Source organism: Caloenas nicobarica, chromosome Z, assembly GCF_036013445.1.
Source record: "Caloenas nicobarica isolate bCalNic1 chromosome Z, bCalNic1.hap1, whole genome shotgun sequence".
NCBI lineage: Eukaryota > Metazoa > Chordata > Aves > Columbiformes > Columbidae > Caloenas > Caloenas nicobarica.
Genome location: NC_088284.1, coordinates 5,856,550 through 5,875,444, shown reverse-complemented (window position 1 = coordinate 5,875,444; position 18,895 = coordinate 5,856,550). Strand labels below are relative to the sequence as shown.

At 37.0% G+C, this 18,895-nt stretch overlaps 1 protein-coding gene across 3 annotated transcripts in view; it reads left to right on the top strand.

Annotated features, from left to right (window-relative positions):
- The window catches only part of PIK3C3 (phosphatidylinositol 3-kinase catalytic subunit type 3), a 72,688-nt gene that overhangs the window by 38,092 nt on the left and 15,701 nt on the right, over positions 1 to 18,895 (top strand). For all 3 annotated transcript variants that reach the window (XM_065656532.1, XM_065656529.1, XM_065656530.1), the window contains 3 exons: positions 479 to 553; positions 6,603 to 6,771; positions 12,224 to 12,314. In XM_065656532.1, coding sequence (XP_065512604.1) covers positions 479 to 553; positions 6,603 to 6,771; positions 12,224 to 12,314 — 335 coding nt within the window. The remainder of the gene's footprint in view (positions 1 to 478; positions 554 to 6,602; positions 6,772 to 12,223; positions 12,315 to 18,895) is intronic.

Below are 18,895 nucleotides of genomic sequence, written 5' to 3'. Positions count from 1 at the left end.
TGACAGTAAGAATTAAAACAGTTCACATTAGTTCTAATTTATTTACCATTGCTTGGCTTACTGCTGACATACATGTTCAGATTAATATCAATGTCTAACGCCTGTTTACAGTTGTCTTAATGTCAAGTTTAGAATGCATCCATTCATTTTACTCAAAATACTTAATCTTCCTTTGAAGTAACTTAATCCCAGTATTGCATGAATTCAGGCTTTTAGTGTTAGGCATGTAATTGTGTAGAAATAAATGAGGATCTAGGCAGTACTGAATAAACTTCAGAGTTTTAATTTACTACTCCAAATGTTCTTCATAGTGCTGACAATCATGATTATTCTTCACCGGCACTACCCCTGCCCTAGTCTCTATGGTATATTTATTATTTGTGAACAAGAACTAAGTTAATGTCTTTTGTTGTTAATAGAGTGGAACTTGTTACTCTCCAATGTACTTAAACTGATGTTTATAATTTACTTGTTACAGCTGGTTATTGTGTAATTACGTATATTCTTGGAGTGGGAGATAGACACCTGGATAATCTTCTGCTAACAAAAACAGGTAATTCTGTTTAGCACTATAGTTTTATAACAGTTGTTGTTTAATTTCTAATGTGTTGGTACTGTTTTGCTTCATTTTTCTTTTGAGTATAACACACTGGGTATTGTACAGGGTGTTACAAAAAGATGGAACCAGTTTGAAATCATTATATCGCTGCAACCACGAACTGCCCATGAATGAAACTCTCCCCGCTTGAAAGGGTGGGTCATGGAGTTCCAAATTATTCCTGCTGGATGCCTCTCCCAGCACACAAACAGGCCCTGGCCTCAGTCATTCATGAGATATTGTGAAATACACTGCTTTGAAATTGTGTCCTTCTTTTTAAAACACCCTGTGGATTAGAATATATGTTTAAATGTAAAGTTATGTTGTCTTGTCTAAGGTAATATTTGATCCAGTGAATCAAAGTTTAATTAGTTGTATATTAGTAGTGTGAAGTGGCAGTTGAAGAATAAGAAAGCAAGTGGATTAATTGCTGTCTAAACATATCAGTAGGCAAGATGTGATATATAATGTGTATCTGATACATGGTATTGATGTCATTTTAGGAATCATTTATGCTTCTGTAGGTAATGGAAGTCTAACTTCAGCTCAACAGATACGTTTATAAACACTGGGATTTTTGTATAGTTTTCAGTTGGCTTATTTTACAATCCTGTGCTCTACCCTCGCATATTTTTTACAATTTAAAGCTGGACCTGTATGTTATTTCTTTTTAAACACAGGAGTTTTCTTGAGTGATGCTAGCTTTCTTGAAAGTAGGATGGGCATAGTATAACATAAAATTCAACTGTCTTTACTTAAGACCAAGAAACATTTCACTGTTATCTTAAACTTTACTAAATCATAATTGTGTCGTTTTTCAGAACTCTTAGTCCAAAGCTGAAAAAAAGGATGCATTAAAAAATATTTATAAAGTACCTCCAGCCACAAATATCATAATAGTTCTTTATCAAACCATTTATTTTTTCATTGATTAGTAACATTTATGTTTCATAGCTTTTTCTTGTAAGATGCTATCAGAAAACAATTTCAAGATCTAATAATAGGATGCCAGTTGTATTTTAATAGTTGTCAAATAATTCTAGGGTTTTTATGTATGCTGTTCCAAATACAGTAGATGTTTATACAAGCATTATTAGTAGTCACATGGAATTAGGTATAATGGGGGTGACTTCACTGAGACATCCATGTGAATTCTTGTCTCTGATTTAACTTTTAAACAAAGTAGTTCTGTGAGCTTTCCAGGTCTGCATGATTTTCTTACAGATTTACAAGGTATGTCCCAAAAGTAGGAAGTGCCACCTGAGAACTGTTGAAGCAAGATTCACTTCAGCATTTCCTATTCCCTATGAATCTTGTGTTCTTGATGAAACCAAACCACTGTACAGCAAATTCTTGTATGGGATTTTTTTTTTTGAGCTTCTTGTTTGGTTTTGCTTTGTTTGTTTTCTTACTTTTGAACTACAACTTCCCATAGGTGTTCTGATGCTTAGAATACCTTCCTTACACTATGATGAAGAACTAGGAGTTGCGGTTAAATGTTATTATAAAGTGAAATGTTTATTGAATGAGAAACATGTAAATAAAAAAATGTTATTTGGAGAAAAGAGACACATCCACATAGAAGGTTTGTTAGTTTACAGATAAGGCTGAAGCAGGTATTGCTTTGAATCAGCATTTAAAAATATGTCTCAAGAGGTCATTATCATTTGTCTCAGGCGATGGCTATAAATCTTGCCATAGCAGGTACTGCTTGCATACTCAGACTAGTAATATTTTTGTGGTTTGGAGTAAGTGCATCTTACCTGTCTATGGTAAAAAGTAAGAGTACGATGCGTGTTTGCTCAGTGGAAGAATTTATGCAGTACAGCAGAGGGCAGTGCACATCCATGGTACCTTCTGAGTCTGAAATTGTTTTCATCTGCTACCTAGCTGTGCTGTGTCATGTACTGAGATTTACTGAGGGTTTTTGAGTGATCAGGAGAAATTTGTAAGTTCCGAGTACAACGAAGGCTTGTTTCTTGCTACTGAAAATCCCTTAGACTGAATTTGGAAAAAGCTAACTTCATTCTTTTCTTGAATAATGGAAGCTTATAAGTACTTTTCTTGAAAATTATATGACCTCATATGCATCCTTGATGATATTTATTTAATGAATTGAAGCTTTTCCAATAGAGTAAAGAACGCTGAGTACCAGCTGTGGGTTCACATACTTTTATTTATGTGGCAATATATATGGTTACCTTTTTCAGCTCTACCCATGAGTTCGGTGGATGTAGCCACATCTGTGTTTGCTTCTTTCCAATTGAATTTTGCATCTTCTTCTAACATACAGGTGTCTATGCTTATAATTGATATCGTACAATTTAAATATTAAGCAGTAGATGCTGAAGTTCTTAAAAACAAATTGTTTCTCACTCAGTGTTAGAAATGGGGTTTTTTGTGCTATAGGATGAAAATGTCTGTTATCTAGGTGAAATAATTTCTGCTGCATGGCTCTTTTATGCCTCTAGTTCTAGAAATAGGGTAACTGGTTTTTTAAGTAGCCTTAAACAAGAAATCTAGATGTTCAGCTTTTTAAATGCTTTACCATTATACTTCGATGGCAGCTGTAGAAGTTTGTTTGGAAAGACATATAGGCATCCTTAAGTCAAAACATCCTCATCTATCAGTACTGTTATCAATTACAAGAATACTTTCATCAGTTTCACAAATGTGCCTTAGGTTGCATTATGTAGTCAGTGTTGCCTTACAGGAGTATTTATTTTCTCTGAGAATTTTCAACTTCCTAAGTTTTCTGGAGGTGAAATATTTTATCAATTCTTGTGAGTTTCAATTTTTTGTTTCCAGATCTATAACAGCAGATATTACTGTGACTTGTAAATAACAAGACTCTGTTTTTCAGCTGAATACCCCACTTTAAGAAACATCATTGCCTTGTAGGATTACGGGCTGGCTTATATATTAATGCCAGTATCTGACTTACCAGCTAATATGCCCTTTGTTGCCTTGGAAGGAAGAGCTGGGTGGTTGTGAACCTGGGTTGTGATATACCAGATGTAGCTTGTTCAATTAACTTTCATGTAATATGCATTATGCTATTATAGTACATTTCAGTTATGTCACGCCTTCCCTTGAAAATACTTTCTTCTGCATTTATTCCACTCTCTGGTTTTGATTGTGGATCTGTCTACTGATGTAACAACCAGATATGGTTGCTTTATAGACAGACAAAGGTTTCATGAAGGTCCTGTCGTATTTGCAGGCTATGTGTAGATATTTTAGGAGGCATTCAAATGGCATTCTAGAGTAGCACCTCACGTGTGCGACTAATTCTCACCTTAGTGACTGGACAGCTTAATCTTTCAATAACCTTTAGGAGACCTACATGTAAATCCAAGTTCCCGTTATACGTTGCCTAAATACAGGCACTTTGATCTGAACTCAACACTTGAAATTGCTCTGTAGCAGTTGGGCAAATTGTTATGTGGATAAGATTAGGTTATTAGTATCTGTGGGCAGGTCAAAGACTGAGGCCTCAGAACTTGAAAACCATGTTTACTTCTAGCATCATTTATAGATACGTAAAAGGACTGGACTGTCTTCTCATTTAGTTCTTAGAGGTAGGGCTGTGGTCTGTCTTCAATGTGAAGTGCACCAGCTAACACCTGATTTATTCTTTAGTCTCAGTTAGAAAGGGTTGCCAGGTAAGACAATAAAAATCGAACAGTTCCGTGTGTAAGATAACACTATGTGTTTGTACTTTCAGTACTTTTCAGTTAAAACCACCTATCCCAAGGCAGGTTTGAAGGTGATAAAAATGCAAAATCTATAGGATTCAGACTCTCTTTCTATATCAGTGCTTAGATAAATACGTTGATACATACATTCATTATTGTTCCAAACTTCTGTAACACATAAAAAGCAGTGGAATTCTTAAATATGTTTTTAAATGTTACTTGTTTCAATAGAGGAACATCCTTTAAAAACAAAAAAGGTAACGCATACTGTTGTTGTTTAGATTTCTCTCTGCAATTCCAATTTCCATGATGTCTACCGAAGAGAATATAAACTTGTAGCTGTTGGTCTGCTAAAATGTTTTCTCTTATGGGTATCTTAAACAGTATTTCTCATTTAACAAAACATCTTGCATCGTTTTTTTTCTTATAATATGCTTGCATGGAGTGTATTTTAGGAATGGACAGCTTGAGGTGTGAGGGGAAAAAATTACAGTGTTTATCACAAACTGGGCCTCTATCTATTATTGGGAAGATGATAAAGTTTACCTTCAGCTGTTGCTGCATACTGAGTTTAAAATCTGTATCTTGAGTTAGTCCTTAACGATTCATACTACTTCCTTCCACTTTTGTGAAGTCTTAGAAATGTTATGACATGTAGCTGATGAAAAATATGACAATAAATTAGGCATTCAGATTTTTTTTTTCACCACAGCAGTGCTCTGTTAGCAAAGGAGAGAAATTGACAGTAGTATCAGAATTTGCTGGGAAAGCCAGGAAACTACCCCATCTGTCCGTCCGTCTATCCATCCATCTCCACACTTTCATCAGGGGAATTTTTAACCTATTGCTTCCAATTTCAAATAGGAATTTCAGTTAAGATAGTCACTAAATTGTACTTTATTTGTATGAGCCATGTTAACATAATAGTGGCAGTTGCATTTTACATAAAATACGTTGGAATTCAGAGCTTTGAGGTTTTTATGTAATGATTGGATATTTTTCCCCTCTTCCCAAAGGTGGGAACAGGTAAGTTCAGAATAATTTCTAAGGCTTTATTACCTGTTAAAAGATAATTGCCATCAGACTTATATTAGTAGTTACACCTAACTTACTTTGCCTTCCACATTTTGTTTAAGGATTTCAGACTTCCATGCAGGTTTTTAGTAGCTTTTCCCAACAGTCCTCTGGTGAAATAAAACAATTTCTGTGCTGCTATGGGGGAACTTTCTCCTGTACTAAAATCTATGCATTAGCAGTGATGGACAAATCAACCTTTCTGGCTGCAGTCAGATGTTATTGGCTGTTGCAAGCACCAGGTGTCAATTTTTAGCCTCCACAAGTCCATGCTTCACTTAATCAAAGATCACTTCACTCTCAAGGCTGAAAGGAACTCCGATGGACTTTCAAATCCCTCATGCCCTGCCTGCTAGTCAGGGAAACTTTCCATGTTTGATGCCATTTCCTTGAACTCTCCAAGGCCTGGAACTCTTTTATTCCATATGTTAGAACACCAGTCGTTCAGTAGAAAAATGTAATCAACCTCATAAAATTTAAGGAAAAAAAAAAAAGCTTAAAAGTACACAATAGCATCAGCTTTTAGATTTTGAATAAATTAATTTTGTGTGTGCATGCTGCGGTATTGCATATTCTTGGAAACGTCCTCTTCTAATCAGTAAATGCCCATATCTTGCTTTTTCTACTTTAAAATAAATTAAATAGGGAGTGGAGAGTGAGTATTAGGACACTGTTTTTTTGAGTTGAAAAACTACTTGGAGTCTTTCTAGCAGAGGTTTTTCCTGCTTCCTGAAGGAGTGTTAATGTCAGCATTTAGACTTTCAGGCGTGAGACGCTTCAAACATCAGAAATGTTTCTCCAGAGCTGTGTATCTTGAACTATATGTAATTGCCTATGAATAATCTTTCTAGCCTTGAAAAACAACATACTTGTCTGCAGTCTCAAGGTCTTTCCTGAATTGTTATCTTGTGTTTCCTCAGATGCCTAAAATCTCTCATTTTTATAAGGAATACAAAATTCTAAATAAGTGTCTAAAGGTTTCAGTGTCTAACTATTAGAAGTGTAGGGCCTTTATATTAATATCTAGACTTACAAGAATGTAAGAGGCTCAGAGGATGAAATTTGCTTCGCTTGTTGTCTTTAAATTCTCATTTAGTTTAAAACATGACTCAAAGACCCCTCACCCTTATGGTTTATACTGATAGACTTTTCTTTTTCCCAAGTTTAGTATCGACATTTGATACTATGTGAAATGTTGACATAGGTGATTATGTTTGCCTTTCCTTCTACAGGTAAACTGTTTCATATTGACTTTGGTTATATTTTGGGTCGGGACCCTAAGCCTCTGCCTCCCCCAATGAAGCTGAATAAGGAGATGGTGGAAGGCATGGGGGGCACGCAGAGCGAACAGTACCAGGAGTTCCGTAAGCAGTGCTACACGGCCTTTCTCCATCTCCGCAGGTAACAATTCTGTTTTCTTGGTAAAATTTATTAGATCCACCATTAAGCAGCGGTGGAGAGGAATGAATGAATCAGAGAAGATATTTCTGTTGAAAATTCAAAACCGCTTTGGGGTCTGAGTGTAGATACAAGAATTTGTATGAAACAAAGCAATGAAAACATCACAGCGTTGTGGGCAGCTTGAGTGTAATTGTCCTTCAACTTAAGTCCCTAATTTTGCTTGTTTAATAAACTAAATAACTTTTTTCATTACTCCTGGAGTATTAATTTATATCTTGCTTTTTGGATATGTTTTTGCCTTTAAGCAACTTTTTCTCTGGTTATTGATGATGAGTTAGCAAACTGTCGTTTTAGCTCTTAGTTATGAGTCATTTGCTGCTTTATCCTCCTCCAGTTTAGATTAGTGATGATTGAATTCTTTGGCTTGAAGATGCCATACATAAGTTTAGTTGGGTTCAGGACCTGTGGGAGAAAATTAAGCTCCTCGTAGTGACAATCAAGTATCTTAGGTGTTTCTGTAGATATCCAGAACTGTGACAGCTGAAAACCTCTTTAGACTGTATTTATTTACGGACCAACAGATCTCTCCTTTAGATTTGAAATCAACTTCATTCTTTTGCAGTGACCATATCACTTATCATCAACTTTCTGAGCCAAGTGATTGATTTAGGATTTCACTTAGATATCAAGATCACATAAAATAAACCTCCAAATATGTGGAAGAAAACCAGTAATATGAAAAGCATATGTGAAAAGCATGTGTAGTACAAAAAGTAGACAGTGATTTAAAAAAAAAATGCTACATGTAGTTCTCTCTCTGTTAGAAGAAGAGTAAGGAGTTTGTTTATGAACGGAAATTATTAATGGTTTAAAAGGAATTCAGCAGCATCAAAAAACAGCAGCATGCTGTTAGCAAACAATAGCCATGACTTCAGACAGCAATGAGGAGGCCTAATGTATATTCAGTGGTCTAAATTTTGCTTAAAACTGTTTTGTAACACTGCATTTCTTATTTGTGAAATACTTGAGTTGTTTTTTATCGTTTAAACCCAGCTGTTTCAATGGAAAGGTCTGTTTTGTCAGTGAAGGATTATCCATTGCATTAATTTATGTAATGATTTGCTACAGAGATCATTAAGTGTGGAGTATAGCAGTAATTTTGGCATAAAAGTAAACCGTAAATCACGATGGTTCTATTTTTAATGTCTGGGATTGTAGTTGTAATTATAGTCTCTCCAATATTTGTTCAGTTTAATAGGAAACTATTTTTAAATGGATCTGGGTAAATATCTGTAAGGCTTTCAAGAAAGATAGCATAGGATAGTAGTATTATAACTATTAGTTTAGGCAGCTAGACCTAAAAATGACTAAGATTAGTTGCTTATTGAAAAAATAGTAATCACAAGTGGAATGGCATATTTTTAAAAGTTTTGCATGTTAACACAAAGCTGTTCACAGATACTTCTTCTGGTTGAGTAGTGTGAAATCTTAACCTCTCTGATGGCTGAGACAAAATGCAAACTCTGTCATCTCTGTCAATTTGTATGTTATTCTTATTTATTTCCCTGGGGCCACAGACAGTTCTCTACGTATTTCAAGAGCTGTATCTCAGTCTTTTAGGATTCCTGGTGGAATGGGTGTTGCATAGTAAAAACAGAATCAATTTAAAACATAAGTGGAAAAATAGTTTTGTTCATTGTTTTAGGTTGGAAACAGTTTGGCATATAATCATTAGCGTGCTTTTCTTTGTTGTGAGTTGTGGTTTTTTTGCAGGCAGTGGGAGAGATGCTTTCCACTTTTTGAAAAACGGTGATCATTCGTGTGTGTCTGTCAGCAGAGCTGTAATGAAGGAGCAGCCTCTGCATTTTGAATGTGCTGCTGTGCAAAATGTGGCTGGCAGCAGAACTTGCATCCTCCCTTGGGCTGCAGCTGCCTTCTATACCTTAATTATACACGTTGAGCCTAAAGATGTTCAAGTCCTGTTATATGTCAGCATTTCCTTTCTCTGAGAAATCCCAGTTTACATGTCCTCAGCAGGATCCAAGCAGAGAAGAATCCCTCATCAACATCTGAAAGTTTTCTCCCAGAGTGAGGTCTAAGATTGTAAATATTTCCACTCGGTTAGTCATGTAAGAAGTTTGATGTTGAGCTTTAGTTACTGGACACAGGTAGGGACACAGAATTGGGAAGTAGCTGGAGACAGAAGCTGTAATTTGGGCTGAGATATTTGCTCTTTATGGATGGGAATATCCAGCTGGGTTGACCAGAGTGTTTTTCCCCATCTTGTTCTCAAGGGTATAGTGGGCAGAGAAGGGCATGTAGTTCCGAATGAAGAAACTGTAGGCAACAAGTGGAAAGCTGTGATGTCCATTGGGAAGTGCCCATTCTTTGTAAAGGTGGTACCTAGGCGACACAAGGCCTAGACAGTCTTCTAAAAGCTAGGGCTAGGTGGTCAGAGGGGAAGAGCAAAGGCAAAACTGGATGAGATCAGGTCAGTTTTGCTTGAGTCTTGACTATGAGGAAATATTTTTGGAAAGCTAAATGCCATGGTTTATTATAGCTAACTGGGACATGACAGTGACTGGGGAGTGTATGTAGTCTTGAGAAGAGATGAGTCCTAAGGGGTCTCAACTTATACTGCAGAAAAGGTGATCGCATTTTAAATTTTTAAGTTAGACCAGGTAAACAGGGCTTTAGTTTGGAACTGCAAAAAACTCTCCTGTCCTGCCTTTGTGGTGGAAGTTTGTGGCTTCAAATTTGAAAAAAATACTGCAATGCCAAGAGCCTAAATATTTGTTTGGTTTAGGACATCTTTATGCAAATGAGCTGGTAAATGTTGAAAAAAATACATAAAGGAGTGCTTTGGATCAAGTATACTTTTAATGAGATATTAAACACTTAAAACCAAAAGTTAATATTCCCAGAAAAGATGGCAGTGAGAATTTTGACTTTTGTCTGATGTGTGTTTCTTCCTTGGTATATTTGAGGCCTCTTCTACATAGGGTTAGAGTTGGTTTTCCTAAATTTTTACGAGACCTCCTTCTTTTTAGCACTTTATGTTCAAACTGTAAGTTTAATCAACTTCTGGTGTAGTTGAGTGCTCATTTATTTTGTAAATTAATTTGTATGGGCCTTTGAGGAAACCAAAGAATGCATTTATGTGAGAAGGATTCAGAGTCAGGTTTGGGTGCTTCACTGAAGCTCTTTATACCTAGAACAACTGAGGTCCTAGTTTGTTCTGGCTATGGGTGGCAGTCAGCCATTCCAGAGGCCTTTGTTGACACGGATGTCAAAGATGAGTGATAGGACTTGCCCGCCAAAGGTATTTGTCTGATTTTTACAGGTTAGATTCCTAACTTGTTGGTTTTATTTTTGTTTTTTTCAGCAAAATGTCTAGTGTTAGGTTGAATTTGGGCTGTCAGTTGACCCGTTGTGAGCATCTTGGCATATTTGCCAAGGATGTCGCATCTAGGGAAGATGACAGCCAACTGTCTGTAAAGTAGGAAGCTCTTACCTCTCTTGTCAAGTCCTGGGTTTTGAACAAATTTTCTAAAAAATCTGTGAACTGTGACAAGAATCATAGAGGCAGCTAGCAGATTTACGTAACAAGCTCTTTTCATCCTTAGACCACCATCTAGTTTATTAATGATTTAGAGAAATACGGCAGCAGGGGGCAGAAGAAAGACCTGCAGATAGCATAGTGAGCATCTCTTTCCTAATTTTTGTCTCTTCCTACCCCATAATGTCCCAAAATTACCTTGTCTTGATTTTTGTTGAATGAGGTTCTTCAGAGGATCTTACGCTTTTACTCTAAGCACTGAGAACCAACGCTTTGTATGGAACAGAACCAACTCTTAATTGGCATCTGGCACTGATGCCCAGACATTTTACAAACATCCTTCACTTAATTATCCCCGGTGACCTGTACTGCTCAGAAGCTTTTGTCCTCTGTGTCATTTAGGAGCAAAAGGGACTTTGAAACTCTGGACTCTTGGGTAAGTTAAATGGGAGGACTACCAGTGGAAGCTACCAGTGACCTAGGAAGAGACTTGAGAGAATGTAGCTGTAAGATTTAAGCGTGTTTCAAGTGAGAGTTGCTTGTTTCAGGCAAGTAGAAAAAAATTTCCTTAATACCTGTGGTGACTGCTCCTGGCACCAAAGAAACTTGACTGCTGGATATGTTACTGGAATCTGAAATGAAACGGTAGCATAACTTTTTATATCTGTCATCTTTCTTGTGGTTTTTCTTGATTCCATCCCCTGGGAAACTGAAACAGAACAGCTAAAACAAATTAGACACTGAAGATTTCTGCTCAAACAGTTTATTTTAAATCTTTGTGTTTTAGAGAGTTAAAACTTAAATTGGAATGTGTTAGGCAGTACTAATTTCATTTCACAATGAAGCATCAAGAGTTTTTGTTGGAATTATTCTTTTCCAGAGAGATTTTTATTGAGCAGTATTTACTTAGTAAAATATGGCTCTGAAGCACTCGTTTGTGTAGTTAAAATACTTTGTAGTCCTCACAGTTGTCAGCTTCTATATATTCAGCAGCTTTTTAATAAACAAGTTTTGCTGCTAAGAATTCATTTTCTATCATCTGTGAAACTCCTAGTGCTCTTAACAAAGTGATATTTCAGATTTTGAAGTCAGTTACATACTTGGTCTCTGAAAGGGGCCCTAGATCTCTTTACAGAGGAAGGGAAATTGTAGATTATGTTGAGCAGCTTGAAAATTATCCTTTCAAAAATCAACTTACAGCTAATTTCCTGCAATGGCAAAATCGAGTTCTTTAAAAGATTCACAAGTACTTCTTACACCACGTTAAAACTGAAAATTCTACGCTGTCCTGTCTTCTTTTTAGTGGTTATAAAGGTCGTGTACTTCGTAAATACAGTATGCCTACCAATGTTATAGCAGCCTAACTGCATACTTGGATCCAGTTAAATCACTTACGCTGAAATTGTTATGGCAAAAGTCCTTAGAGCAACTTGAAAAATTGTTTTTTGTAATTGTGAAGACTTCAGCTGTTTGAATTGCTTTATATAATGCTGCTATATCACTGAGATCCTTTTTAAAAAAAAGTTTGAATCAATGTTCTAGCATGTGATTATCCTACTAGAGGTAAAAAATGTCATTAAATCCCCCACTATTTGAAATTATATTTGATGTGTCTCTGCATGAATGTTCTGACAATTTTTAAAAGATTTTAACAAAATCAGAGCAGTCTGGTCAGTTTTGGCATCCTGAGATGGTTTGAAGGTTAAACTTTGACTGCTAATATCAGATATCTTATATTTTTAACATAAATATGTTCAACTAAAGTGTTATGCATCTCCTCTGAATCATTACCAATTCACACTAAGATGATGGTGTGTTCTTAAATGTATTTGTTTACAAAATGTCTTTTGTACCATTTGCAAAGTGTCTTACCTAATTTACTCTTCTGCTTAGGTATTCCAACTTGATTTTGAATTTGTTTTCCCTCATGGTGGATGCCAACATTCCAGATATTGCTCTTGAACCTGACAAGACTGTAAAAAAGGTAACCAGAAGGCTCTCCTTATCTTTCAATAACGATACCCATCATGTAATGAAATTTTCGGTCACTCATGGTCACATATTTGTAGCTGATGACCTGAAAATACTTGCTACTGTTTTATGAATTTTGAGCAATTTCTCGAATCTGTGTAGTTAAGATAGGAGAATATACTTTTGAGATCTTGTAACATTTATGTGCCCATAAATAGGGAATCAATCTTGATTATCTTCCGTGCAGTAGCTCAGAGTCTTCTCTAGCACCCTTCCAAGGGATATTTCAGCATTCTTCTGAGACCAGTGATCCCACCTTATGAAACTTCCAGTAAGTGAAACAGTCAACACCGACTGTATCATGGAAGATTGTTCCATCTAGTCTGGAATCCTGTGTCACGGATGGTTTTATAAAAACAGTCTGTTGGTAGATATAAAACCAGTCTGCTGAAGATGTAAAGCCAATAGACTGGTATATCTTCATTACCAAGAAATTTTTGTTTATTGTGGAAACAAACTTGTGTCCCATAATTCTAACGTTGTGTCTTTGCACCAACCTGAATCATTCTTCTCCATTTGATGTTTCAGCCAGAGTTGACATTAAAAATATGGGATAAACATTAGTCTAGATTTCATTACACTTACATATTAGGCAAATGTTAGCTTTTTTATAACCTGATTTATTGTGAAGGGTTATCTGGCTTAGTTCCACAAAAGACTTTGTGGAACCTGTGTATCCAGTGGAAACCAATTCAGTGTAATTTTTATTCAAACTGTGGATTTCCTCTAAAACGGGCAGTGTTTTTAATAAGCTATGAAAGCAGAGATTCAGTAACTTTAATATTTTATGTTCTAGTACAATTCCCTTAAAGAAAACTAAATCGTGACTCCAAATGGATACAAGGAGTTTGTGTAGCTCTTCAGTGTCATTTCCAGGAAGGCTGGGCTAGCCAGAAGTGCTGTATTTTGTGGTAAACTGACAGCTCTCCCTTCACTTGGCTGTTTTCCTGAGAAACTAACAACTAATTCAATATTTGAATTTTAACCTCTGTGCCTAAATACCCTGCAAAGATTGAATAGGTTACTTGTGTAGAACATGGGACGTAGATGCTTGAAGTAGAAAACCAAAATGCTTCCATACCTACCAAGTTGTAGATGATGGGAATAATTGCATTTTGGAGAGAGACATTCTTTTGAAGTGTATTGGGTTTGCGCGGCAAGGTTTTGTTAGCAGGGGGGTACAGGGATGGCTTCTTTGAGAAGCCGCTAGAAGCTTCCTCCATGTCCAATAGAGCCAATGCCATCAGCTCTTAAGATGGACCCAGCACTGGCCAAGGCCAAGCCCATCAGCAGCAGTGGTAGCGCCTCCGGGATAACACATTTAAGGAGGGGCGGGCGAGGAACTGTATAAATGGCAACTGCAGCTGGAGAAAGGAGAAAGAATATGTGAGAGAAACAACCCTACAAGCACCAGGGTCAATCGAGGCGGGGCAGGAGGAAGAAGTGCTGTATGTGCTGGAGCAGACATCCACCTGCAGCTCAGGCAGGACCCCACACACACACTTGGGTGCCCAAAGGAGGCTGTGACGCTGTGGGAAGCCCAAGCTGGAGCAGCCTCCTGGCAGGTCCTGTGTCCTCGTGGAGTGAGGAGCCCATGCTGGAGCAGGTTTGCTGGCAGGACTCGTGACCCCGTGGGGGACCCAGGCTGGAGCAGTCTGTTCCTGAAGGACTGCACCCTGTGGAAGGGACCCACATTGAGGCAGTTCAGGAAGAACTGCAGCCTGTGGGAAGGATTCACGTTGGATAAGTTCGTGGAGGACTCTATCTGTGGGAGCAACCCCGCGCTGGAGCAGGGGAAGAGTGTGAGGAGTCCTGCCCTGAGGAGGAAGGAGCAGCAGAAACCATTTGTCATGAACTGAACACAACCCCCATTCCCAATCCCTCTGTGCTGCTCAGGAGAAGGAGGTAGAGAAAATTGGGGATGAAGTTGAATGCGGGAAGAAGGGTAGGGTGGGGAGAAGATGTTTTGAGATCTTGTTTTTATTTTCTCATTACCCTACTCCGATTTGATTGTGTATAATTTTCCCCAAGTCGAGTCTGTTTTACCTGTGATGGTAACGGCTGAGTGATCCCCTGTCCTTATCTCGACCGATGAGCCTTCTGTTATATTTTCTCTCCTGTTCACATGAGTAGAGGAGTGAGGGAGCAGCTTTGGTGGGCATCTGGTGTCCAGCCAGGGTCAGCCCCTCACCTGGAGGAAGAGACCTTCCTAACAGTATGCTTGCAACACATGCCTATTGATTTCATCCTTATAAAGATGGCATGTTTTGTTCTGGCTACCTATTGGAAAAATAGGGAGGACTACTACTCCTTTTTTTTTTTTTTTTTTTCCCCACTTCAGTGATACTGTAAGGTGGAGTAACCTTTTAGACTGCACAGTCTACAGATGGATGCACAATAAATCCTGGAAGAAACTGAAGTATGTATCTATAGGTGATGCAGGGGCTAATTTTGGAAAGTGCAGGGACTAATTTTGGAGAGTCTGTCATTGACTGAAATAGTCATCAAGAAGTCAAACTAATGGTTTCATTGAATTCCAGAAGTGCTGATTCTTTCATGTTTGCAGCAATGTTTGGGACTTGCTGCATATTTTTATCTTGCTCATCTCTGTCCAGAGTTCACTGTTGCTTGGTGTGGTAGTGTTCATTCTGGCCTTGAGTGCTTTCGTGTGAGCTCTGACACTTTTTTATTAAACTGAGTCTCCCAGTGTTCCCTGCCAATTAACACGTAATATCCTTGTTTCTTATTAGTATCTTGGCATCGTATTTTATGTTGGTAAACTCTGCAGCAGTGCTGTCCAAGGGTATATTGCTTTCTGTAATTAATGAAAACAGAATGTCAGATTCTGTAAAACATTTTTAAAGGATGGTTTTAATGTAGCACCATTTGAATTATTTCAGACACATCTAAAACTGTATTACTCTATATAAATTTCCTATATGATTTTCTTGAAACAGCAAATCAAGGTACAGAATCAAAAGCCAACAAGTCATTTCTACAGCTGCTAAGTATGTTATAGTTTACTGATGTACAGTAGTTAAAAATCAAGATTTCATAAAACATGATTGTATTGTATCCAATGAGATCATGGAAGGAACCAAAAGCTAAAAGGAAGAGCTATGAATTAGATCAGTGTGGTTACTTCTAAATTACCTTACAAGGTATAAATAATAATGCCTTCTTTGCATGAAAAGAACATAAGTTTAGTTGTTATATGGCAGATCACTGTTAGATCAAATGCAGCAGTTAGTTATTGAGGTTCTGAGCTCTGGCAGTGCTGCAGCTTGGTGAACTGTGACTTTTACCCTCATGGTAGGTTCAAGTCTGTCAGGCGTTAAAATGTGAAAAGAGCTGGAATTGAACCTGTAAGGCAAGTGTTTATAATAAGGAATGCCAATCACCTTCACATCTTCAAATGTTTTGAGAGGAAGAAGTTTTACTTTCCCAAGTTCTGCAAGTTCATTTACAGTGTGCTTGTTCCTTAAAAACAAAACAAACGAACAAACAAACCCCCCCACCAGGCAGTAAGGTTTATTTCATTAATTAATTAATTATCCGAAAGATAACCAAATTGTTTAGCTCGTTCGTGTTTTCTTTGTTATTCATAGACTTTTCAGTCCTCCCCCTAGTATTGTTATTTTATATAAACTCTTGTTTTTCTTGTATTCTCACAGCTCAGCTGTTTTCAATTCCTGTTAACTCTTCAGGTTTGGTCCTTTTGGTTCAAATATTGTCCTTTATATATCCTTCTGTAATTTGTGCAAAATATATACATCATAATAGGATCCGTAGAGGGAAGGTGAACAGAGGACCCTTCTGTAAAGCAGTTGTTGACATTGTGATCTATGGATGCATATGACTATGTTTAAAGCTTGTATGACAGTCATTGTTTTCTTGAGTTCTCAGTTTTTGGCTCTTTTTTTTTGCTTTAAAAAAAACAGCAAATCAGCCGTTAGTGGATTAGGATCAGAATCGTCTTAACCCATTATAGAATGGTAAATAGGTAGTTGGTTTTGGTTTTTGTTTTTTTTAAAATAATGTGTTAGAAAACTTGATGTTAAATTCCCGTTACCCTGTCTGAAATCAGCTATGAGCTTTGTTAGTGCTAATAAAAAAGTGAACAGGGTGTCTTGCATCTCATGGCCTGAGTGGCAAGTTTGTTCAGTCATTTAACAAGATAATACTGTACCTTGTTGTAGGAGAATTTAATAAATGCTTTCAGCATATCAATTCATTTTTTTTTTCCTAAAGCTTTAAACAAAAAATCCATATGTATTTCAACAGACTCAAATCAGCTAAAGATCTATTTTGGACTCACCTGTAAAATCAAATTACCTTTGATGTGTGAGTCCAGTCAATAGCTATTTCAACTGTGATATCACTTTCATGGAAGATAAACGTGGATATTTACAAATGTTTCTGTATCTAAGAAGGTATCCTGCTTAATAGTACAGCTGGAAGTTCACAGCCAGCTTTTTCAATATCGGTGCTGTAGTAATACTCATCCTCTGCTTTGTAGAGCCCTAAGTTTTGCTTTAGGGAGCTGGGGAACCAGTGAGCCTCTGGACTCACAGGCAGCTGAAGTCAAGTCACCGAGGTAATGAGATAGGTTATCTTTGTCTAAATTTAGTGATAAATCAGAATACTATTTAATGATTAAACTACAATGAAATTTCTGTAGTCAGAAAAAAAAAAATCTTGTTTTTAAGGGAAGGAATGCTTACTGAATGGAGTATTATGCATCAGTTATTTTGGCATAGAGATCCTTGATACTGGAATTTTTCAGTAGGTGCAGCTATCCTACTGTTACCAAGGAGGCATGAATTATTCTAAAGATTACTTCTAAAGAAACATGGCCACAGTTTTGATTCTTCATTACAATGTTAGATGGTAGCTCAGGTTCCAGTCTCATCTTTAGCTTCACAAAGTAATATAGTGTGTGCTCCTCACTACTGGGCAGGGAGGTGATTTACATTGCAGGAAATAATCTGCCTGATGCTGAAAAATACAGTAAGATGTAGAAATATGCTAGTGAGTAAAGCTGCCTTTGGAAATATTTTTGGTGTTCCCCTTTTCTAAACTTTCAGGACATAATCTACTGAGTTTTTAGAACCAGAATGAGGGATTAATTTTTGTAATCATATACATAGTCTAAATAAAATTTTCATACACCATGTGAGAATGATGGGTAAAATCAGTTGAAATAGAATAAAGAAAACTACTGCCATTTTGTATGACTTGATTTCTTGAACTCTCTTTTGTCGCTTCCTATTGATGTATATGTGTGTTATAACAGGGTGCTCCCTAGTTAGACTGAAAAGACGGTTAGAAGTCAGCAATCCTTGGAATTTCCTATGTTCCGACAAATCAGGAAACAGAGTAAGATCATAAAAGAAAGCATTATGTGGAATATGTCCTCTTCCGTGAGGCAGGGGTGATTTGAATTGTGATTTTTTTTTTTTTTTTTTAATTTAATAATTTCAGACTGATACGTTAAATGTGACTTTTTAGAAAAATCTGTGGAAAGAGTTCTTAAGGAATATTATTACTAACCTGGGGAATGAAAGGGAAGGCAAGATCTTTATAGTTGGAGACTGTTTTTGCAAAATAGTATCTACCTTTCACTAACTATTACATGGCATCCCAAGCTTAAAGTCTAACTGAAAGCATTTTGTCTGGGTGTCCTTTCTGTCCAAGAGTTGTGAAATGTCGTGGGAGAAATATGTATTGAGTCAAAGCAAAACTGAAACAGCAGCTTGTGTCATGAACAGCTTTCTGTAAAATAAGTATAGATTACATCTCTTTGACATGGTTTATGGCATGAGGTGGTCTAAGCAGAGCTGGCTGCACTGTTCCTGTCATCTGTGAAGGTATTTCCACATTCTTCTTGTTCAAAAGAGAGCAAACTCTACACAAACTGGTTTTATTATCAGAGGAAGATGACAATACGGATATTTCCTACCTGTTAGCTTGAAAAGAACCAGAAACTCCCAATGACTTCAATGAGAGATGGGGATTTAGACCGTACCAAAATTTGACAATACCTCCCTATTTGCTTTGCATAGCATTTGTTTTCAGAAATTAAATCAGTGCTGACCTTAATGATGCATTCTGACATCTAAAATTGGACTGAAAATGAGATAGTGAGGGTTGGCCTGAAAATAAAGTTTCACAACTATTCTTTGAGAGCTTATGGAAAAATGTTTTTCAACCAGCTTACTTTCAGTGTGTAAACCACATATCACTAGGTAAATTGCCTAGTACCTTTCGATTGTAAGAAAAGCTTGTTTTAGTGACTCACTTCCCTCACTCTATATTCGATCACTATTTTTCCACATAGGAGAACCCAGAAAATGGTGGTTGCTAACTACACAAAATTGTCCCCATCCTCAAAACCATAGGAACCCCCTTCAGATTCTTGGTGTTTTGTTTAAGAGTAAAACATCTGTCAATTTTTGACCAAGAAAAGGTAGCTGCAGAGCTTGAAATTACTTGTCTTTTTGCTCCTTTCATCTCCTTTTGTCCTCTTCATAC